General features: G+C 35.7%; 1 protein-coding gene across 1 annotated transcript in view; it reads left to right on the top strand.

Annotated features, from left to right (window-relative positions):
• CNTN6 (contactin 6) overlaps nucleotides 1-25691 on the top strand; it is a 312661-nt gene that overhangs the window by 84897 nt on the left and 202073 nt on the right. Inside the window, exons 5-6 of the mRNA XM_036739662.1 lie at nucleotides 16934-17137; nucleotides 18991-19093. Of these exons, the coding sequence (XP_036595557.1) occupies nucleotides 16934-17137; nucleotides 18991-19093 (307 nt within the window). The remainder of the gene's footprint in view (nucleotides 1-16933; nucleotides 17138-18990; nucleotides 19094-25691) is intronic.

The following is a 25691-nucleotide window of genomic DNA, read 5'->3' as shown; positions in this document are numbered from 1 at the left end:
CTGATTCTTACTGTGTTTGTTGCCTTCAGGTACAAAATCTCAAAGAAGTGATTTGAGGTCAGGAAGGTCTAGGCTTGGAAGACCTGGGTTTAAAACACACTTCAGATGTTTATTAACTATGTGACCTAGGGCAAGTACCTTCAACTCTTTCTGTCTCGTCTTCCTTATGTGTAAAAAGGGTGCATAGGACTTCATGTTTTCTAAGGTCCTCCTACATCTAAAGCTATGATCCTATAAGGGGAAAAGTTCACTTCATTGTAATAAATATGATTCAAATATGGCATTTTACCTAGAGGTAATGTTAAAATCTACTCAAGCCTTAGGTCAACTCTTCTTAGAGGATACTTTTAATTGAGTCAAATAAATGAACTCCACTTCTCCGTCTTCTTGAAATGTTTTTTTTTTTTCTTTTAACTTCAATCTTTTATATCATGCTCTAATGCTGTATCTTGGTTTAAGGGAAATCCTTAGCTCTCAAAGGTTATTCAAAACTAACACAGGTCTAACAAACAGTAATGGATATGTATCCAGCAAAATATTAGATTTCTGTTTTCTGAAGATTACATTCAAATAGATTCTTCAGTTATACAGAGGTTCTTAATTCGGCATTCAGAAGGACTGTGGATCTGTGGATTGATAATATTGAATGGGTAATGTATACATCTCCATCACAATCAATACTATCTTCTTCAAATTTTCTTATACCATTTCTCTCTTTACTTCAAAGCCATGCATCCATTTTGACCTCATCTTGGCAAATGGCATAAGATGTTAGTCTATGCACAACTTCTGCCAGACTATTTTCCAGCTTTTTCAAATTTTTTTTTCACCAAATGATGATTTCTTATCCCCAAGACTTGTGTTTTTAATGTGTTTATTTTAAGAAGACCTTTGTTTCCAGAAATGTGGGGAATTCCTGATGAAGAACCTGTTCAATCAAAGCAGATGAGCACATTTTTAGTAACTTAGACTTTTAGAATGTTTCCTGAAGCATCGAGTGTTTAAGTGATTTGTGTAGGGACACATAACCATTATGCAACTGGGGGTATAGTAGTTAGAGCTCTAGACCTGGAGTCTGGAAGATTTGAGTTAAAATGTAACCTCAAACACTAGATGTGCGACCCTGGGCAAGTCATTAACAAATATGGAGTGTAGAATTCTTAGGAACATGTAAATGAGATAATAATTGTGAAGTACTTAATACAGTGTCTGGCACATAGTAGGCTCTTCATCAACACTTGTTCTTGTCCCTACTATGTGTCAGAAGCAAAGCTTGACACAAGGTCTTCTCAACTCTTAGGCTTACTTTCTCTCAACTATGATGTAGTGCCTTTCATTCTCTTCTTACTAATGTTCCTCTCCATCATCCCCTCCATCAATCAGACTTAAAATCTTGGAAAAATATTTTATTCTTCCTCCTCTCTCACACCCCACACACAATCAGATGGTGCCTCATGTTCGTTTTGCACCCATAACATCTATCACATTTTTCTCTTCTCTGGGCACACCACCACACTATTTAGGCCTTTGTCATTTCATACTTGAGCTATTTTAATAGTTTCCACATTGATCTATCTGCTTCCAGTTTCCTCCTTGTCTAATTCTTCCATCACTCTGCTGAGAAAACAGTATTTCAAATTAACAAATCTGATTTTTGTTGTTGTTCAGTAATGTCTTACTGACCTTACATGACCTTATTTTAGGCTTTCTTGGCAGAGCTACTAGAGTTCTTTGCCATTTCCTTTTCTAGCTCATGTTGCAGATGTGGAACTGAGGCAAATAGGGGTAAGTGACTTATTTATGGTCACAAAGCTAATAAGTATATGAGACCAGATTTGAACTTATGAAGAAAAGTCTTTCTGACTCCAGGCCCAGAGCTCTAACCACTGTGCCACCAAGCTGCCCTTCTGATAATATCATCTCTGTTGAATATCTTCTGTGAAACCTTATTGCCTATTAAAACAAACAAATAAGCAAAACAAAACAGATTATCTAAGTTCTTAACCTGAGACTTAAGGCTCTTCACAATCTGAACTCACTCCACCATTAAGATATGATTTAACATTGTTATAAATATAACTCTGTGCCCTATTATTTCCTTTTACACACTCTTATGTTCTAACAAGACTGAAGTACTACTTAGTTCATGATCTGGCATATTATCATGTGCTTTTATGTATCTTTATATATTACTCTACAAGTGTCAAGTAAATGCCCTTCTCATTTTTACCTTTACAACACTGTTTTCTTCCTTCAAGACTTTTGATTAGTTTTACAGCCTCTATGATGTATTTGTTCATACTCCCAGAAGACCATGGTCTCTTTTTTAAACAAGTCAGTCATATTCAACCTGGAGCTCTTTATAAGGTGCCCAGAAAGGACCTTCTTTCTTTTTTTTTAATTTTCGTTTTTGGATTTATTTTTATAGACAATTTGTGGAAAGAATTGGACAAGTATTCTTCAGAGTTAGAAAGTCTAGAAGGATTGCAATATTTGCTAGTGAAAGGAGTAGTCATATAATGAGAGGACATATATTAAAAAGTGTCTTGGATTATTGCTATTGCAAAGAGCTGTGTATTTTTAGGTGGATTCAAATCTCAGCTTTTCTAATTATCCATGAAATTTTTATCAAGTCATAGAGCCTTTTAGAACCTCAGTTTCCTCATAAGTAAGTGGAGTATAATCACTTTTGCATTATTATCTTGAGAAACATCCACAATTCACTGACTAATATGCTGTGGGTTAGGGAATGAAGACACGCGCTTTTGTTTCATTTTTTTTTCGAGCTTCCAAGCACATTGACTTACTAAACAATATATGCCAATTGCACGACAAATTGGGACCAGGCCTCCTCAGTTTGGCACTGGACCCCTAATATGGGGAAGATAGATTTTTATGCATTAAAAGAAAACAATCAACAGGATATAAACCAGGATATAAGATTAGGTAATCTGTTTTCTTTATTTTTTCAGGTCTTCTTATCCTTTTTTTTATTTAAATACTTTTAGTTTTCCACATTGATTTCCACAAGATTTTGAATTACAAATTTTCTCCACATTTCTACCTTCCCCCCACTCCAAGATGGCATATATTCTGATTGTCTTGATCCCCAGTCAGCCCTCCCTTCTGTCACCCCACTCCCCTTTTCCCTTAATTTCTTGTAGGGCAAGATAGATCTATGCCCCATTGCTTATATATCTTATTTCCCAGTTGCATACAAAAACATCTTTTTTTGAACATCTGAAAGACTAACTATATTTTGCTCCCTCCTATCCTGTCCCCCTTTATTCAATTTTCTCCCTTGACCCTGTCCCTTTTCGAAAATGTTTGCTTTGGATTACGTCTGCCCTCCCTTCTATCGTCCACCCTTTTTTATCCCCTTCCTCCTTCTTTCCTGTGGGGTAAGATACCCAATTGAGTGTGTATGTTATACCCTCCTCAAGTCAAATCCAATATGAGCAAGATTCACTCATTCCCCCTCACCTGCCCTCTCTTCCCTTGCAATGAACTGCTTTTTCTTGCCACTTTTATGTGAGATAATTTACCCTACTTTATCTCTCCCTTTCTCCCTCTCTCGTCCCTTAATTATATTTTATTTTTTTTAGATAACGTCCCTTCATATTCAACTCACCCTGTGCCCTCTGTCTACATATATGTACATATACATATACATATACATATATATGTATGTATATATGTGTATCTTCCTTCAGCTACACTAATACTGAGGTCTCATGAATTACACACATTATCTTTCCATGTAAGAATGTAAACACACAGTTCAATTTTAGTAAGTCCCTTATGATTTTTCTTTCTTGTTTACCTTTTCATGCTTCTCTTGATTCTTGTGTTTGAAAGTCAGATTTTCTATTCAGCTCTGGTCTTTTTGCTGAGAATGCTTGAAAGTCCTCCCTTTTATTGAAATTCCATATTTTGCCTTGTAGCATTATACTCAGTTTTGCTGGGTAGGTGATTCTTGGTTTTAATCCTAGTTCCAATGACCTGCAGAATACCATGTTCCAAGCCTTAATGTAGAAGCTACTAGATCTTGTGTTATCCTGATTGTGTTTCCACAATACTCAAATTGTTTCTTTCTGGCTGCTTGCAGTATTTTCACCTTGATCTGGGAGCTCTGGAATTTGGTGACAATATTCCTAGGAGTTTTCTTTTGGGGATCTTTTTCAGGAGGCAATGGGTGGATTCTTTCAATTTCTATTTTACCCTCTGGCTCTAGAATATCAGGGTAGTTCTCTTAATTTCTTGAAAGATGATATCTAGGCTCTTTTTTTGATCATGGCTTTCAAGTAGTCCAATAATTTTTAAATTATGTCTATTCTATTCTCCAGGTCAGTGGTTTTTCCAGTGAGATATTTCACATTGTTTTCCATTTTTTATTCCTTTGGTTCTGTTTCATAATATCTTGATTTCTCTTAAAGTCACCAGTTTCCATTTGCTCCAATCTAATTTTTAAGGTAGTATTTTCTTCAGTGGTCTTTTGGACCTCTTTTTTCATTTGGCTAATTCTGCCTTTCAAGGCATTCTTCTTCTCATTGGCTTTTTGGGGCTCTTTTGCCATTTGAGTTAGTCTATTTTTTGAGGTGTTATTTTCTTCAGTATTTTTTGGTTCTCCTTTAGCAAGTCATTGACTTGTTTTTCATGGTTTTCTTGCATCGCTCTCATTTCTCTTCCCAGTTTTTCCTCTACTTCTCTTACTTGCTTTTCCAAATCCTTTTTGAGCTCTTTCATGGCCTGAGACCAATTCATATTTTTCTTGGAGGCTTTTGATATGGGCTCTTTGACTTTGTTGACTTCTTCTGGCTATATGTTTTGGTCTTCTTTGTCACCAAAAAAGATTTCAAAGTCTGAGTCTGAATCTGCAACTGTTTTCTCTGCCTTTTCTTGTTCCCAACCAACTACTTGACTCTTGAGCTTTTTGTCAGGGTACAACTGCTTGTAGGGTAGAGAGTACTTTGTCCCAAGCTTGAGGGGCTACACTGCTATTTTCAGAGCTACTTCTACACAGCAAGCTCTGCCACACCAGCACTCCTTCTCCCCCAGAACTGCCAACCAGGATTGTGGCCCTGATCCAGGCAGGACAAAGCAGGCTTTGCACTCCTGCTCTAATCTGCTACTTAATTCCTCACACCAGGTAGGCCTGGGGCCAGAAGCCACTGCAGCTGCAGCTCTGGAAGCAGCCTCAGAACTGCACCACTTCAACTGCCCCTGGGGCAGTGGCCATCATGAACTCTTTTCACTCTGTCCCAGCAGCTTTTCCCACTAACCTTCTCTGTTGTCTTGGGCGTTTGTGGGTCGAGAAGTCTGATAACTGCCACTGCTCACTGATTCAGAGCATTATGGCTGTTCCACCCAGCTCCTGGTCTGGTTGGTCCTGCTGCGGCCCAGGGTGGATTGTGCTCCACTCTGTTCCAAGCTCCCTGCAATACACCCTTCACAGCGACCATCCAGGCTGTCCTGGGCTGGAGTCCTGCTTCCCTTTGCTATTTTGTGGGTTCTACATCTCTAGAATTTGTTCAGAGACATTTTTTAGATGTTTGGAGAGATGTGGGGGGAGCTCACACAAGTCCCTGCTTTCTAGCTGCCATTTTGGCTCCCCCCCACACCCAGGACCTTCTTTCTAAAATATTCTGAAGCTAAAGTTTGCCCTTTCATGTAGCCAGTACAATCTCAGGTTCTTTAATCTACTGTTATTTTCATAGTAGAAAGAAGATGCCTACATGATAGAGAAGGCATTATAGACTTCTTACACACACACACACTCACACACACACACACACACACACTCACAGATTGGGCTTAATTCCTAATACTCAGTACTTGTATGACAATGGGTAGGATTGCTCATCACTTTTTGTGTTTGCATTTTTAATTACAGCACAAGACACTGGGACATAAGAGACTTTCAAAACATAATCATGCTCAGAGGGAGACAGTCTTTGTTGTGTTCTTGAGGGAGCAGCAGATAGAACCTTCAATTGCTTGCTACAGAGCTACCATTTTTAATCATAATAACATCAAAAGCAGGAGGTGTTGAAGTAAAATTTTAGAAAAACCACTACATGATGGGGACATTATCATTCAGTGAAAATGCTGCTGCTGAATCATCAGAGGGAAAACACATCACACTCATTAATAACAGATAAATGTCATAGATGGTAGGGAAATATTTTAAAAATCCAATGTCTGAACCAAGTAGTTCATGAATTATACATTTAATTAAGAAAAGCCGAATGGGAAGATTTTAAAACTCCCAATTTGCAAGTGTTGTTTTTCTTCCCATCCCCCTCTTTCCTTAAAAATTACAAATTAAGCACTGCAGTTGCTGCAGATGGAATAGGATAGAAAAGAGTTCTGTAATACTCTGGATGATTTGGAACAATAAGGCATTGGGGAGAAACATCCTGAGGAAGGTCAAGAAGAGGTCTTGTATAAGGAGACACTTTTAGAAAGAAGCTTCCCTTTTTAAAATATCTGGTCAAGGATTTATTTTTAGTAATATTTAAGTGACAGAGTGATTGGCTAGTCATTGGCTAGCTGAATTATCATTCATATCAAGTCAAACAACAGCAGCAAGCGTTGATTAATCTGAAGCTGGTTGACAACTTATTTGGTCAGTCAGTGGGCTGGGGACATATGGACACAGCAAGATGCTAGTCATATGCCATTCTTAATCTCTTTTTCTTCTCAAAAAAATCCAGCACCCAAAAAAGGTTATGCTTCAAGGAACAGTTTGAGGACACAAAACATCCAAATTTTTGCTCAAGGTTCAAATGTCCCCCTTAATATCTTCTTTAGTGCTCTGGATATAAAGATAAAAGCAAAAGCTCCCTTGACCTAGCACTCAGGTACATAAAGTATCTTCTAATGTAACAGGCTGTATTATACCCTTACTTCTGACTAATAACTTGTTTTGGTCAAGAATAGTCTAGTCTGAGGCTTTTCAGTTACAAATAAAAAAAAGTTTCTGTCTATTTGAGATTATAATTGCTGCCAAAAATGGGAAAAAGTAATCAACTTCCATTGGTATCAAGGAATTCAGAGGATAAGTTTAAAAAATGCATACATTCATGCACATGTGCTTATGTGTCTGTGTGTGTGTGTGTACACATGGATGTTTGTATGTGTGCATGTAGTATGTGTACTGGATGGTTATTTTCTGATGCATATGTATGTATGTATGCCATTCAAAAGATCTCCATCACCCTAATATTTCATCTTTTCCCTCATTAAAGAATTGACTCTCTATAAGATACATTTCCTCTTAAAAGGCAAGTGTACTTCAAAAGATTCTAATGTTATGTCATTATTAGCTACTAATATTTTAGGATAAATTAATCTATCAAGTTAATACCATGGCACAATGCTTTTCATGTGACCAAGGATGCATGCTGAGTTGACTTGAATTGTGTAGTAACCAGATCAAGGCCATGAAAAAAAAATGGACATGAAATAAGTAAGTGTTAATGGCTCTAGGAATTTGGAAAGGAGAAATATTGATATGGACCAATGGGCAACATGAGTCGGGGCAGGGCTAGTTGCAGAATGACAGTAGGATGAGAGAGCTGAGACATTGTGACTTTAATGGATGTCACGAAACAGGGGAGGGAGCACCAAAAGGAAGAACTCCAAAAAGCAAGATAGACTGGTCTCTCTACTTCTAGCACTGTTCCCTTCCCTTCTTACCAATCTTACAAGAATGTGGTTCCTTCTTCCCTTCCCACTGTTTGTTTAGGTAGAGAGTAAATCACTTAGATTTTCTTCTGTTTTCTTTCATTCTGTTCCATCAGCTCCGTTGGATGTAATTATCATCTCCATTCAGGTTATTTACAGGTCTATTTATTGATCCCTCACCTCTCTCCCATTCCCTAGTCCCACATTTCCAACTATCTATTATGCATCTTGAACTGGATATCCTTTAGATACCTTAAATGCAATGTATCCAAAATGGAACCCATTCTTCCTTACCCGCTCAACCTTACTCTTTTCATAATTTCACTAACTGTTGAGGAAACTACCATCATCTGAGTCACCCAGGCTGGAAACCCAAGGATCATCCTTCATTCATCATGCTCTTTCTTATACCCCACCTTCCTCAGATCCAATCAGTACCTAAGTCCTATTGATTCTGACTCCTCAAGATCTCTTAGATATACTCCCTTCCCTCTTTGGACACTCCTACCCCCTTGGTACAGGTTCTCAAAACCTTACTCATCTAATAGTTAATAACTTCATAATTTCTTCATCTGCCTTAAGTCTTTCACAATTCAGTCCATCTTCAAATGAAGCAAAGTGATCTTCCAAAAGTGCAGGTGTGACCATGCCATTTCCGCTTTCTAATAAACTCCAGTGGCTCTACTGCCTCCAAAAATATTCCCATTTTTAAAGCCCTTCATAACCTGTCCCTTTCCTACCTTTCCATTCTTCTTATTCCTTATTCCCATCCACATATGGTATGATATGACTCTGGTCTTGCTCCTTGCTCAAAAGTTTCCTTCTCCTGACTAAATTTTCACTCTTTCCCCCATTCCCAATGACTGGTATCCTCTCCTGACTTCTCCTTCCTGTGTTCTCTGCTTTTCGTCTAGACTCAACTAAAATCACACCTTGCATAAGAAACTGCCTTCCATCTGTGATTATCTCCAATTTATCTTGTATACATCTTGTTTGCACATAATTGTTTGTATGCTGTCTTATTCCATCACACTGGGAGCTCCTTAAAGGTAGAGGCAGGGTTTCTGCCAATTTTTGTATTCTCAAAGCTTAGCACAGTACCAAGCATATTTTAGACCCCCTAATAAATGCTCAGTGACTTGACTCGGTATAAGATGCTGTTGTTCAGTTGTTTCCAACTCTTCATGATCCCAGCTAGAAAATGTCTGCATCTGGATTTGAACTCAGGTTTTTCTGACTCCAGGCCTGGCATTCTATCCAGGGCACGACTTAGCTGCCCAACTTGGCATATAAGATTTCACTAAAACCATTGCATGAGTGACAATGGAAATCTCAAGGGGTTGAAATGAGGAGAGAAAGCATCTAAGTTATGGGTTATCATCTGTGCAAAGACACAGAAGACTAGCAGGAAGTTCTGAAAATTTTAATCAGAACAAATTTTTTATACCTACATTGAGATAGTAACTGGAGATTTAATGTTCACAATGTGGGAGATAAGGAGGAGCAAATGTGCCACAGCATCACTAGGAGCCTGCAGCTCTGTCTCTCTGTGAACAGAGCTCTGATGATGTTCAATGATCTGGAGCAGATTCATCACAGAAATAGGCTTTGAACAAAGATCATGAAACTCTTATGTAGCCCTTGGCATATATGCTCAAGGTTATCCATTACTCAGCCAGGGTGTCAGAGGATGAGAGGTAATGCCAACACAGAACATGGAAGCTCCATTTTTCTTCTGTTTATATGGGAAAGAATTTACAATCAAGGTTCTTTCTTAGTTAAAAAAAGAAGCCTTTGAGCATATATTTAGCTGAAGCAGATCAGCAGATGTAGAGGTGAGGCAGAGAGTGAAATCAGCAGAAGGGCAGGAGTGCAAGTGAAATGATGAAAGGCATCAGCTGGGACCTACCAAAGCTGGAGAACACAACAAATGGGAGCAAGAACATAAGCCCCCAGGCTTATTTCTAAAAATAAGGAATGAATTATATTCATGCATGACTGACCTCAATTAAACAGAACTAAGGGGCAAAAGGAAACCTTGGAAGGTCACCTAGTACATTCATGGAATCTAAATTCACAAGAGACTTCACAATAATCTAGTCCTACTTCTAACTGCAAGTAGGGAGCCTCTTGACATTGTCCTTGAAAAATAGTCATCTAAACTCTGCTCAAACCATTCTGCTGAAGGGAAGTTTGAGTATTCAATCGAGGCAGTCATAGGATCATAGCTCCAGAGTGATCTAGAGCTTAAAAGTGTGCAGATTTCAGTTGCCAGACACTGTGGCAACTGAAGACATTGTGTGTATGAATTCAAGAGAGTAAATTCTTGTCCTAAAGAGATTTGAATTCTATTAAAGAGAATACATGTTCACAGATAAGTAAGCATAGTCAGTCAATTAGTTAACTGGGGGCAGGGGAAGGAATAAACATTTATATAATGCCTAACTTGTGTCAGGCACTGTGCTAAGTAAATTTTTATAATTATGATACAATTTTATCCTCATAACGACTTTGTAAAGTAGGTACTATAAATGACTTTTCCAGGAAAGACATTCTGAAAAAGCTGAGATTTGAACTGAGTCTCAAAGAAGCCAGGAAATCTAGGAGTCAGAGTTGATGAAAGATAACCAATGGTGTCCTTGAAAGAAGCCAAAGATGCTAGTGGTCAGGGGTGAAACAGGCATGGACGATATCGAGTGTAAATTCATGAAGTCAGGACATAGAATATCCTGTATGAAGAACAGTAAGTCCAGCTTGGGAACTGATGAGATCACCTAATGGAGAGGTTCACAAACTTATTTGTTCTACTGCCCCCTTTAAAAAAATACTCAGCACATCCCTGAAAATCTACTTTCTTTAACATTTTTACATGAATATTTAAAATGATGCATCTTAAATTTAATAATGTATTGTAAATTTCTGGGGTTTTTTGCCTTGAAATTTTGATGATGAAATATTGTATCATGTAACCTTATAGTGTCATATTGTAAACAAGTCATTACATGTGCATATTCCTGCCGATGCATGCTGGACTTCCCAACAAAGCGCAACACACTTGACTGCCAACACTAGCTTAATATGTGTCGGCAGACTCGACCTCTGATTGGATATAATTTACATTTTGTTTGTTTGTAAAATAATGTAATCACTGTGAATAACTCTGTTACATAACAGATGAAACATGTACAAACAGGTTTTTTTTTTAATCTGTGCTCTTCTTTCCTTATGCTTACATCACCTACTTATTTTTATTCAAAGCCCCTACCACCTCCTGGAATCATTCCAGCATTTCCCAGGGGGCAGTATCACCCACTTTGGGAACCTCTGAAATGGAAATAAGGTACTGCCATGATGAGCGGCTATGGCCAGATATCCAACAAAGGAAACTAAGAAGTCAAACAGGGTGGAGGAGAACATGGCAAATGCAGTGTCATGAAAACCTAGAGGCTAGAAAGAATCCAAGAGCAGAAAGTAATCAAGAGTGTTAAAGTTTGCAGAAATGTCAGGATGGAAAAAGACTTTGAAAAGGCCATGAGATTTATCCATTAAGAAATCATTTAAATTTTGAGAGATGAAATTCTTTGAATCATGACATTGGAAGACAAGTTTTGGAAGGTTTATAAGCAAGAGAAGATATAGAAACAATTAAGTTATATGGTCACAGGTACCACTGATTTCATAATCCGTAAGGCCTACTGTTATTTGGCTGGGGCTTCGTCTGTGCTGGACTGTGATTCCAGTCCCACCCTGGTGCAATTGACCTTTTCTGATGACCTTATAGGTTATTTGGGCTGGAAAAATTGTTTCATGCTGTCTATTTGTGGGTTCCTCTGCTCCAGGATTTGTTTTGAGGCATCATTTAAAGTTGTCTGGAGGGGTTTTGGGGAGAACTCTGGCAAGTTCCTGCCTTTATTCCACCATCTTGGCTCTGCCTCCAGAAGGGTAGGATTACACCTATGTTTGCCTTCAATTGTATAAAAATGTGAAAATTATTGCTTTTGCCTTATACTTGATTAAATATTTTATGCTTAAGAGTTAATGATTGATTGTAACTGATTTAGTACAAATGTGAAGCACAACAATGATCGCTTAGCATCTAGAGTGGCAAGTAGTAGGAGTAAATCCTCCCATGTTGTTACCCCTAAGACCAGGAGAATTTGTTGTGTATTCATGGGGCTATGGCTGGTTCCTCCACTGTGAGAAAAAGAAAATTGGGCCTACTAATGTGAGGACAGGTTGGGAATGAGTGAAACAAATCTGAAAGAGAGAAAAGGCCCTGGAGGGGCCATTGTAGATATTATTCCTATAGGTAACTCTGCATGTGTTTGTGTGTCTATGGCTTTATCTGGACTACACTTAAAATAAATTTATAGTGGGATCCTGGGTGGCAGCTGGAGATTTCAAGAAGAGTTTCTGAACAGAGATATTCTGTGAACTGACCTCAAAAGTAGCCATATTTTCCAAGAGGTTTAGATGAGAAAAGAGCATTTCAGGCATGGGAAACATCCTATTGAAAGGAATAGAAGTGAGAGGTAGAATTATATATCTTTGATATGGATTCAGTTTGGCAAGATTGTAGAGTGTGGAAGGAAGAATAATATGTAATTAGACTGCAATGTTAGGCTGAAGCAAAATTGTGAAGGGCTTTAAATGATAAACTAGGTCTTTGTTTTGTTCTCAATTGAAGGAGGAGAGATTGGAACAGGAGAATGGCAGGTTCAGACATATAGTTGGCAGCTATGTACAAGGTGGATTGAAGAAGCTAGAAATTAGAGGCAGGTATACAAATTAGGAGGCTATTGAAAAGTGTGATTCCTCCCAAATGCAGTCAGAGAATCACAAATTTAGAACTTGAAGGGAACCAGCATTTGTCTAGTTCACAAAGACTTCATTTTACAAATGAGTAAACTGAGGCCCAGGGAGGTTTAGCAATTTTCTCAGGGTCACAGAAGTTAATAAACACAGTATTAATCTAAAAGGAAGACTGCTGGAAACTAGTCATGGCCAGAATCGATGACAGTCTGATACTTACAAGATGGCTGTGATAAAACTGTTTTGACAGTGTTAATGTTGTCATTACTATGTCAAATGCTTCATATATAGGATAATCCTTCAAATACTTGGACAAAAGTTATCATGCAGTTTCTAAGTATCATTGTCTCTTTGTCAAACCATTCCATGTTCTTGCCAATTCTATTAAGACATGATTTCTAAACCTTTGTGCCATATACCACCTTTTATTTTTGCTTTCCTTAAGATGAAATCTTTTTCTCAATTTCCCTTTTAAAATGTGGTTTGCAAAATCTCTCTCTCTCTCTGTCTCTGTCTCTCTCTCTCTCACACACACAAGCAAACACACGTTTACCAGTAAAAATGGAAATGACTTTAGTTTCACATATCTATATCATACTCTTGACTTGTATTCAGTTCACGATTATATTTATATTTTTAAATGATAGAAGATACCTTTATATTTTATCTTGTTCTTGTTCAGTTTATTTTTTTTTTAAATTCTGTCTAGGATTTTATATTTATTCCCATTTATATTGTATCTTTTTTTTTTGTTTCAGCCTATGAAAATAATTTTGATTTATAACACTACCATTAAATGTTCTAGCTACCTATCATATCTATGTCATCCACAACTTTCATTAGCCTGTCTCTTTCTACTGTTTTCATCATAATAAGTGATAAAACTTTTTCACAGAGCAGGGCCCAGGACACCTCTTTATATAGCTGAAGGTACCATTTTTGTTGTCAGTATAATTCACAGTATTGTTCTGGTGTTTTTACTTCTTCCCCATTTGTTTAAATACCCATGTGTTCACTTGTTCATTTATTTCTATATTTTTGACCTTCATTTTTTTTTGGAGGGAGGAAGGCAAGGCAATTGGGGCTAAGTAACTTGCCCAAAGGTACACAGCTAGAAAGTGTGTCAAGTGTCTGAGGCTGGGTTTGAACTCAGGTCCACCTGACTCCAGGGCTGGTGCTTTACTCACTGTGCCACCTAGCTGCCCCATTGACCTTCATTTTTTTTTAACATTTTGAGTTTTAAAGTCTCTCTTTCCCTTCCACTCCTCCCCATTCCATTGAGAAGGAAATCAATATGATGTAAATTATACATGTGAAGTCATAAAAATATATTTCCATATTATCCATGTTGCAAAAAAACAAAATTAAAAGAAACAAAGTAAAATAAGTATGCTTAAAACTGCTCTCAGAGTTATCATATCTCTCTAAGGAAGTAGATAGCGTTTTTCATCTTCAGTCCTTTGGAATTATCTTAAATCATAATATTGATCATAATATCTAAATCTTTCAAATTCAATAATTTGTTTTACAATATTACTGTTACTGTGTACAATTTTCTCCTGTTTCTGCTACCTTTATATTTTCACATAAGTCTTCTCAGGTTTTTCTCTTTTTTCCTGAAACTACCCTGCTGATTATTTTTAATAGCATAATCATATTTCAATATAGTCATATTCCACAAATTGTTTAGCCATTCCCCATTTCTTTGCCAACACCAAAAGAACTGCTACAACTATTTTTTGTAAATATAGGTCCTTTTCCTTTTGTTTTTTTTTTTTGATCTCCTTGGGATATAGACCCAATAGTGGTATTTCTGGGTGTGGTGAAGATCTTTCCCACTCATTCAATAGGCATCAGGTGGGGCCAGTTAAGAGACAAAGGCCCATACCTTTGTGGTGCCAATCAGAGATTAAAGATCTTATCCACACTCTTTTGCCTATTGGGCGTGAAGCCCTTGGGCCCTAAAAAAAAGGACATATACACCCAGAAGGTAGCTATTGAGAACTGAGAATTCAGAAGCCAGAAGAGAAGCTAGATTTCAGAATTCAGCCCAGGAGAAGGAGTAAGTACTCCAAGTCCACAGAGCTGCAGAGGAGAGTGCTGAGGGGAGAGTGGAGACCAGATTGCTGCAGACCAGAGGCCTGAGGAGGGGAGAGGACACAGGCAAGCAACAACTAGGATTTGTGAGTGATTGTTTATGGGAAGGCCCTAGCAGGGGGGGAAGGGTTACAGGATGACTTGGCTCTTTGCTGTAATACTGTGTTTTAATCTCCTTGTTGCTACATTGATGTGGGTTTACTGGTTCTGGAATACAATTACTGCTATGTTGAATTGGAATCACTGGTTCTGGGATCTGATTCTTTGGTGCCTAAGTAAACGTTATACTTCCTCTGCCTTCTACCAAAAGTGTTTTTCATACTTTGCGATTCTGAACCATACAGGCATGTTCATGGTCATCCTCCAGGTCATGAATGTTGCCTTACTGACATGCTGGGTTATAAAGTATCCACAGTTCTATAGCCCTCTGGTCATACTTCCAAATAGTTTCGCAGAAGGGTTACACCAGTTCACCACTCCACCAAGAGTGCATTAGTGTTTTTATTTTACCACATCTCTTCAAGAAATTATCATTTTGTTTTCAGTCTTGTTATCCTGTTTGATAGGTGTGAGATACTATCTCAAAGTTGTTTTAATTTGAATTTCTCTAAACAATAGAGCATAAAAATTTAGAGCATTTTTCATATGACTACTGATAACTTTGATTTCTTCTTCTGAAAACTGCCTGTTCATTATCTTTGACCATATATCAATTGGATAACAGCTCTTATTTTTTTTAAATTTGGCTCAGTCCCCTATATATTTGAGAAATGATGCCTTTATCAGAGAAACCTGCTGTATATCCCCAGCCCCCAGTTTCCTGCTTGATTTCTAATGTTTCCTGCATTGTTTTTGTTTTCAAGACCTTTTCAATTTACTGTAATCAAAATTATTCATTTTACTTTCAGTGATCTTCTCTATCTCTTGTGTGATTATAAACTCTTCCCTTGTCCAAAGATCTAACAGATATATTTGTTGAAGCTCACTTAATTTGCTTATGACATCACAGTCAATATCTAAATAATTGATCCATATTTACTTGGTCTATGGTGTGAGATGTTGGTGTATTTTGCCAAATTAGTTTCTGCCAAATTAGTTTCTGCCAAATTGCTCTCTAATTTTCCCAGCATTTTTTTTAATAGATTTCTTTATTTATTTTTGGTTTACCCCCAGCATTTTTTTTAAAAAAGATAGTGATTTCTTGCTCAAAAACTTAGATCTTTTGTTTATAAAACACTAGATTACTAAGGTCATTAACTACTGTGCACTGTGTACTTAATCTCTTCCATTGCTCCACCACTCTATTTCTTAGCCAGTACTAGAATGTTTTCATGATTAATGTTTTGTACTATATTTTGAAATCTGGTACTTCAAGGTCACCTTCCTTCACATTTTGGTCACTAATTCCTTTGATAATCTTGACTTTTTGTTCCTCCAGATTTACTTTCTTATTGTATTTTCTATCTCTATAAAATAGTTCTTTGGTAGTTTAATTGATACATCACTGAATAAGTAAATTAATTTAGGTAGAAGTGCCATTTTTATTAAATTGGCTCAGCCTACCAAGAAGCAAGGAATATTTATCTAAATATTTAGATGATTTTTATTTGCATGAAAAAAATTGTGCTTGTGTTCCTATAGTTACTGGGTTTGTTTTATCAGACAGACTCCCAAGTATTTTATAATGTCTGTAGTTAATTTAAATGGAATTTCTCTTCTCTTCCTGCTGGGTTTTGTTTGTAACTTATAAAAATGCTAATGATTTTATGGGTTTATTCTATACCCTGCACCTTTGCTAAAGTTGTTAACTATTACAATTAATTTTTAGTTATTTCTCTAGTATTCTCTCAGTATACCATCATTGAAGACTGGTAGTTTTGTTTCCTCATTGCCTATATTTCTTCAATTTCTTCCTTTTCTTTTGTCTTATAGAGTATAATAACATTTTAGTTGAAAATTGAATAATGGTAAAAAGTGACTTCACCATTATCTTATTGGGAAGGCTCCAAATTTATCACTGTTACAGATAATGCTTGTTGATGGTTTTAGGTAGATACTACTAATTATTTTAAGAATAGTTCCATTTATTCTTAGGCTTTCTTGTGTTTTTAATATGAAAACATAGATCTAGTCCTGCCTGCCCTAAATATACCAAGGCTGTCTCATCTTCAGCCCCTGTTCAATGCCTCATTTTGGAAGAAAGATGTGGAGGAAGGCAGATGGTACAAAGAGTATTAAAATCAGAAACTATAAGTAATTTAAAAAACACTTTATTGAGGACTTACTTTTGCTCAATAAACTATGCTAGATGCTCTAAGCATTTCCTATTTTTCAGATGTATATTATGCTTGGACCTTCAATGACCATCACTTGCCTGTCCAAGAGGATAGTCGAAAGTTTGTCTCTCAAGCAACAGGAAACTTATATATTGCAAAAGTGGAGCCATCAGATGTGGGAAATTATACTTGCTTTGTAACTAATATGGAAGCCCAAAAACGTGTCCAAGGGCCACCTACTCCATTAGTGCTGTGCAGTGATGGTAAGATAGTAAACTTTTTCTTATTAGATCTTTGGAAAATGAAAATTCCCATGGAGAAAACAATGTACGTAGGTCACAGCTCAAAGTCCTTTATGTATAACTTCTTTGTTTTCTGTGATTTCTTCTTTTTCTTATAGCATAGACACTTGACCAGTCAAAAGGAAAAAGAAAGTTCAGGTTCAAGATTCATGAAAGTGTGTTATGAAAAAAACAAACAAACAAAGAAGAAAAATTAAATAACTATCTGCCAAACAAAGAAAACAAATAAAGCAATGACAGTTGTTCAGATCAATTTATTACTCTGAGAAAAGCATTCAAACTGTACTTTGAAAAAATTTATAATTATGTCAAGTCGCTGGTGTGTGAGTCAAAGAGTTAGGAAATCTAAGAGACTCATCAAAGTTGGGAAAAAGGACAACATCCAATTGACTCTTTAATTAAATGTTCTCACAAGGAAATGTGGAGCTAGGGAGACTTAGTAAAGTTTGTGATTAGAGCTTGCTCTTAAAGTGTAATCCCTCACACTGTTACACAACAGTTAAAAAGAGCAGGGAACATCTGAAATATAATAAGCATAAATTCTAAGCTGGGAATCCTCAATCCATCTTGCATTTCTTATAGCACAGTTTTATTGACCTTTGTAATCTCTATTGTCTCCAAATAGTTTTTAAAAATCTGTCAGTGATTTGCTTGATTTACAGCCCAGTTCTTCAATAATTCATTTCCCTTTCCCATTAGTTGAAGTTCCTCTGGGTCCTTGAGGAAAGACTAACCTAATAGCCCATATAGCAGCTATTCAGTTAGTTTAGTTTTCTTTCTATACTTGTTCCCTTCCCCGCCCCACCCCCATTCAATGTAATGTCCTATACTTTCTACTCCATTGTTCCCTTCAATACAAGTTTATAGTAAAAGTCTAAATAAATTAGATACAATAAACTTTGTATCGGAATTTTTTGAAAAAGTATCCATTTTATGGGAGTGGCTGTCCCTTTCCACTTCACGGGGCCTTCAAATTCATTGTGTGTGAGAACAATTCTCTTAAAAAAATATACCTACAGAAAGTTGTAGGAGGGATGAATCAGTTTGAATTCTGTGATATCATGAAAGTTCCTTTCTTTCTTCCTTCCTTCCTTCCTTCTTTCCTTCCTTCCTTCCTTCCTTCTTTCCTTCCTTCTTTCCTTCCTTCCTTCTTTCCTTCCTTCCTTCTTTCCTTCCTTCTTTCCTTCCTTCCTTCTTTCCTTCCTTCCTTCTTTCCTTCCTTCCTTCCTTCCTTCTTCTCTTCTTCCCTGCCTTGCTTCCATTCTTCCTTCCTTCCTCATTTACCTTCCTTTTTTACCTTACCTTTCTTTTTCTCTTCCTTCCTTCCTTCCTTCCTTCCTTCCTTCCTTCCTTCCTTCCTTCCTTTCTTTCTTTCTTTCTTTCTTTCTTTCTTTCTTTCTTTCTTTCTTTCTTTCTTTCCTTTTTTTCTTTCTTTCTCTCTTGTTCTCTCTCTCTTCTTTCCTTCCTTCCTTTCTCCTTTCTCTCTCTCTCTCTCTCTCTCTCTCTCTCTCTCTCTCTCTCTCTCTCTCTCTCTCTTTTTTTCTGTCTCTTCTTCTTTTGTTGCCCTCTGTATGTGCTTTCAGTTTTTATTAATGTTCCTTATTTTAAGTTTCTATTTATCTTTTTCATAACATAAAATGAGATAATAGAAATTAAAAAGAAAAAAAACCCTCCCAAACTCATACCTTTTTATTTGGTAATCCCAATGTTCAGGTTCTGGTAAACTGAAGCTCACATTTTACTGCATATGAAACTTCTGTTCTGATCTCCAGGAGCGATACAACTGGAGTGCTAGCTGTTTTGATGTTTAACAGGTGTGATGGGGGAGTATGAACCAAAGATTGAAGTACGTTTTCCTGAAACAATGCAAGCAGCGAAAGGTTCAACTGTAAAATTGGAATGTTTTGCTCTTGGAAAGTAAGGTTCTTTTATTTCCCCTAATTTATATATTTCCTGTTTTATTAAAGCTTTTTTGTTCTTAGTCACATCTCTAAATAAATTGCAGAATTTGTTTAATAAATTTATTAATTTAAAAAATCATTATTAAATATCTAATTGATACTGTCCTAAGAAAGGGAGATAAACATAAGGAAATAAATATATCTGCCTCCAAGGAATTTAAATCCTGTTGGTTGAGGCAGAACAGTAACAGAGAGAGAGAGAATTATATATACAGACATGCATATATGTATATAAATTATACACTCACATACATACATATATACATACACATATGTACAAAAATATATTTCAAATGTTTCAGAAAAGCAGTGTATTCTTCTTGAAAATAAATATTTCTAATATCTTACAATTCAGACTTTCCTTTCTCCCTTCAATGCACATATAGACGTAAATAAATGTATGTAGGTATGTGTATGTGTTTATGTGTATATATGTGTCTGTGTACATATATACACGTATATGTATGTGTGTATATGTATGTACATACATATATGTATGTATATATAATACATATTGTAGTTATTCATTCATTTTGACTCATGCCTTACTCTTCCTGATGCTATTTGGGGTTTTTCTTGGTCAAAAAGCAAACAAATACTGGAGTGTCTTGCCATGTCCTTCTCTAGCTCATTTTACAAATGGGGAAACTAAGGCAATCAGGATTTACACAGGGTCACATAGATAGTAAATGTCTGAGGCCAGATTTGAATTTAGGAAGAGGTGTTTCTTTTTCTGATTCCAGGCCCAATACTCTATCAACTATGCCAACTAGCTGCCCTGCATAAATTCAATAATATACATATAATACACATGCATATAATAATATAATACAGGTATATACATATATACTTACATACATATATTATCTATTTTAGGAATAATCTTTTCATTTCAGCAGAGCATTTTGAGGAGAGAATTGAACTTATAGAATAGTGGGTGAAGTCAGTAAGCCTTCCAATTCACACTTGACTGTAACATGTCCTGCTGTAATCATCCAGAAATGCATTATTTATAGTGTCTCAATGCTTAATTAATCAGCAAGCTTATACATGATAAAGCTGTACTGTTAATTTTCAAAATAAGGCTAATTAAATGCCATTGTTCATAGTTCATAATTAAAGTTGAGCAGAACCTGCCTTAGGTAATTGAGGTATCTGGTTGCTTTTTGACAATATTTTCAGCAGAATGAACCTTTTTTTTTTTTTTCAGGAAAGCACTTAAAAGTTCCTATGTAAAACAAGCAAACATTTCAGGGATGAATATTCAAAGTCTTTTTTTTTCCTTTTCTTGCTGATTTATTGGTAGCATTATAGGTGATACTTTTTAAGCCTAGGTGGTACTCATGATTCATGATTTCATCAGTGGAAACCTGTACACATTACAACCTTTCTGGCCCTCATCCTTGGTGCTTTTCTTCAGCTTTTATTTTTGTCCTTAAATCTTTGAAAAAGTAGCATATGCACTCATTTTACGTTTTTTGGGGGGAGGGTGTGGAGCATTAGTGTCTTAGAGCTACCAGTTCTGGGTCACCCATCCACTATCTATGTACATAATTATCAAACCAATATTTAATTTGGAGTTAGAAGACTTTGGTTCTAACCTTGGCTCTTCTAATGACCATTAAGTAACCTCAGGTAGTTCAGCTAACTTTCTAGACTTCAGCTACCTCTTTTGTGATCTATAGTATTGGAATAAATCTTAACTAATGTCGCTTAAAATTCTTAATACTAATATCTTAGGATATCATAACTGTTAGCCCAATTCCTGTTGAGAAGCAGCTAATGGATACAGCACTAAGCCTGGAGTCAGGAAATTGTAAGTTGTGCATGAATTATGGTTAGTATAGATGTGTATAAATGTGTTCACATTATTTTTATTCAGTTACTTTCACTCATGTCTGGCTCTTTGTGACACCATTTGGGTTTTTCTTGGAAAAGGTACTGGAGTGATTTGCCATTTCTGTCTCTAGATCATATTATAGATGAGGAATCTGAGGCAAGCAAAGTAAAGTGACTTACCCAAAGTCACAAAACTGGTAAGTATCTGAGGCTCGATTCAAACTCAGGAAAATACATATTCCAGGACTCTAGGCAAGACATTCAAGATGATGAGTTTAAATCTGGTTTCAGAAAATTACTAGCTGTGTGACTCGGGGCAAGTCACTTAACTTTTGTTTGCCTCTGTTTCCTCACCTACAAAATATAGATAATAATAGCATTTACTTTGCAGGGTTGTTTTGAGAATCAAATGAGAATAGATACATATATTGATAGATAAATAGATATATGGAGATATATGGATATGGATAGATATAGATATAAACACACACATATGTACACATGCATAGATATGTGTGTATGTATGTGTGTATGTGTGTGTGTATTCCATGATCAATAAACATATTGCAGCTTAACTAAGATAAAGTTAGATTATATTTTATGGGATTAGACAGTTTGGGACCATTGATAGTATTGTATACTTTTTCAAGCATATTCGAATAGGATCTTCTATTCTTTTTCCACTAAGGTAATTAAATATTCGCAATATTTGTCCAAGTTATTTAATTAAATGTATTAATTTGATGGGCTGACCATGATAGTACACATCTATACCTAGTCACTTAGCCTTTTTCATCTACCTCTGTTTTAATGAGTGGGTAAATCAGTATCTTTAATATGATTGTTAGTTTCATATTTACATCAGAACAATACAAGCCTGAATAATTATGACAACTTTTTTCAAAGATCTACAGAATGTTGATATCCTGTAAGTCATTCAGCAAGATACATAGTTCCAAAGTTGTATGCCAGGGGCATGAAAGGTGTCCTATATAAATTCTAAACAACATTTTCCCCATTGACAGTGGGTTTAGCCAAAAACTCATTAAATATAATTCCATACTAATTCCATAAAACCAATCAAAAATACCAAACCCATAAAAATGGTATAGGAAGACAAAGGAAATGAAAGATGGAAACAGGCAGTTCATACCTTCTGCTGCATTTCAGAGCATACATGCTTGATTAAAAAAAAACACCACATTCTCCTTAATGCTGCCATAAAATTCAGGGATAGTAATCTATTCCCAAAAGTCAGAGATTTCCTATGAAACCCTAATCCTACAATTAGATAAATGTATTGGTAAGTTCAAATAATATTACTAAATGAAATTCATTCGGTTATAAATCTTTTAAGATTTAAAAAGACTATATGTCTCTTTTTATAGCATACTGCTGGTCATACAGTAGGCATACAATAAATATTTGTGAATTGATTAATTCATCAAAAATGATAAATGAAAGCTTTAAATCATTGGATTCAGGACAACCCAATTTACATTTATGAATTGTTATTACTTTTAAGCCTTCTAAAATATTAAAAGCTTGTAATATCTGAATATCTTCAATTAGGGCCTTTCAGAGTTAGAAAATATTTGACATCCATTATATCCCTGACACCTCAAATTATATATCCGTATGTTATTATGATATTATTATTTATTATCATCTCATATTTTGAAGGGCTTCAGATAGAAAGATTTTGAGGATAAATAAGTTTTAATTTTAACGTTTTATGAAATATTGCATATATAGATAAAATTATTGCTTTTTACAACTGAATAAGTTCATAAGGACTTCCTAATGCCAGATACAGAACAAATTCAGGAGCTGATCAGACAATGAGTTTGAAACATAGAACAACTTCTGTCAAAGGGATAATTTCTACTGTCAGAGCTCTCTGCTTTGAAAGCTGTTCAATACATGCAGCTTGGAATTATGCATGTTTTAAAGGAAGAGAGTTATGTAAAACGTTATTCCTAATTTTTGTTGAATGGATATAATATTCAGGTGGTTTTGATGACTATTTTTGCTTGCATATATATTCCAGTTCAAATCCAGTTCATTTGCTACATTCCTAAGCTATTTGAAGATTTGTATTTGCATGAAGTTATTTGCCATTGACTACTTAGTAAAGGATAACTTACAGTATCTTTTTATGGATTTACCAGATGCTTTAAAAATTTTAACACTATATGTGGCAGTGTTTACTGCATCATTTCATGATCTGCATTGACTAATAAGTCTAAAACAGGGATGGGGAACCTGTGGCCTTAAGGCCACATGTGGCCCTCAAGGTCCTCAAATCATGGCCCTTTGACTGAAACCGAACTTCACAGAGCAAATTATTTTAATAAAAGTATTTGTTCTGTAAAACTTGAACTCAATCAGAAAGCCACACCAAAGGACATAGAAGGTCCCCATCCCTGGACATGACTCTTTAAGGATAAAATCTCTTTTATTCATAATGGCCACAACCTGGTCTTGAATCATTGTAATAAATTGCCCTAAACATAAACATGTAACTGATATTTTGGTTGGATAATACCTTGTTAGTATTTCAAGGTGAGTTTATGTAGACATCACTCATGAAGGACTTGTTGATTGTACATATCCATTTGAGCCAATTAAGAGGCTATTTATAGAGGGAAGAATAAACAGTTTTGACTTTTTCAAACAATCCAGTGAGGTATACCTACTGTCAGCCCTTCCTGTTTCAATATGACTTAAAGTGTGATTTTTGCTGTTGTTGTTGTCTTCAGTGTCATCTGTGTTGTTGTTACAACTTGGTTGAGCAGCCTCAAAGCAAGTTCTACAATATTATCACCAAGATCACCATTTTCAATATTAACATCTGATTTTGCATTATTTTTAATGGGTTTCATATTGAAATTGGATTGTGACAAAATACTTTCTTACTATTAACATCCTTTGATTTATTGAATAGGGAAAATGTAACTGATTTTTAAAGTTTAAGGAAAGTATTTGGATGTGAGTTCATCCTCTTCAGGCTCACTGAAAGTATCCTATGTAGAACTGCCTTAGCTGACGGGATAGCAGACATTGATGTTATTGTCTTGTAATTGTGACTGTTAGTTTGTCAACTTTTTGATAGATTTAAGCAAAAAAAATGTTCCTGGAGAAAACTGATAGCCAATGATTAATATTTTACATTTTATGAGTCTGTAGAATATTACAACATTAGATGGTCCTCTTCAAGAACAAAGGACAAATACAACAACAATACCATTAGCTAAAATAACTAATACATTTTGTTTGTTATTTATTGCAATTTGGTAGGAAATTTGGGATGCAAGCTTACCTTCTATAGTCTAATTGAAAACGTGAAAACTTCAATGGACTGGAGCTTCCTAAGAGCAGATACTGACCTACTTTTCTTGATATTCCAAACTTTTCATAAAATAGCTGTTAGATAGGAGGAGAATAAGCAATACTTTTGACTGAAAATTTTGGAACTCTCTAGGAGCATACCATAAAGCAGGATTGATACAAATCTCCTTCTGTTTGTGCAAGATCTTGTCCTCTGCTAGCAATCTATATTTTGAAGGCATTTTATTTGAGTAGCTTAGAGATTATAATTATTTGGGTTGATAAAATCTATTACAGATAGTCTTACTAAGCTTTTTTAATGGATTGATGTTATGTCCAAATGATTATAGAAAACAATTTGATTTGTGATGTTGGTTTGGTTCTAGTTCAGTTTATTAATTGACTTCTCTAAATATTGAGTTGGTTGTGGTCTCTTTTTGTAGTATGACAATTTACTGTTAAGTAGCAATTCACATCTTGTTATGTATTCTGTAGAAGCTACATTTTCATAATATTCAATATGTTGTACTTTGAAAATTATTTATTTTATTAGATATTTCCCAATTATATGTAAAAATTAACACATTTAAAAATGTGTTCCAAATTCTCCCCCTCATTCCCATGCCTCCTCTCTCCTTTAGAAGGTAGGCAATTTAATTTCAATTATACATGTGAGGTCATACAAAACAAATTTTCACATTAGCCATGTTGCAAAAGAAAACACAGACAATATAAAAGGATAGAAACAAAGATAGTCAAAAGAAGTATGTTTCAGTCTACATTCAGTGTTCATCAGTACTCTCTCTCCCTCTGTAAATGGCTAGCATTTTTCATCATAGGTCTTTGGAATCATTGTCTTGGATCATTGTCTTGATTAGAGTAGTTAAAGTCTTTCACAGATGATTATATTTACAATATTGCTGTTTGTCTGTACAATGTTTTTTTCTTCTGATTCTGCTCACTTCACCTTGCATTAGTTCATATTGGTCTTCCCAGGTATTTCTAAAACCATCCTGCTTGTCATCCCTCATAGCAATGATCCTGAACTCCAGAAGACATCTTCCTGAGTTCAGATTTGTCCTGAGACACTAAGTAGCTTTGTGACTCTAAGCAAATAACATAATCCTATTTGCCTCAGTTTCCTCATCTTAAAATAAGTTAGAGAAGGAAATGGCAAACCAACAAAATACCTTTACCAAGAAAATCCCAAATGGGGTCGTGGAGAGTTGGACACGACTATGACTGAACGGAGCCATTCCATCATAATCATAAATTCCAACATGTTCAGCGATTCCACAATTAGTGGCATCACCACAATTTCCAATTCTTTGTCTCCACAAAAAAAAGAGCTGCTATAAATATTTTGTACAAATAGATCTTTTGTT

Source organism: Trichosurus vulpecula, chromosome 9 (genome assembly GCF_011100635.1).
Source record: "Trichosurus vulpecula isolate mTriVul1 chromosome 9, mTriVul1.pri, whole genome shotgun sequence".
NCBI classification, from domain to species: Eukaryota; Metazoa; Chordata; class Mammalia; order Diprotodontia; family Phalangeridae; genus Trichosurus; species Trichosurus vulpecula.
This window is presented reverse-complemented; position numbering and strand designations above follow the sequence as displayed.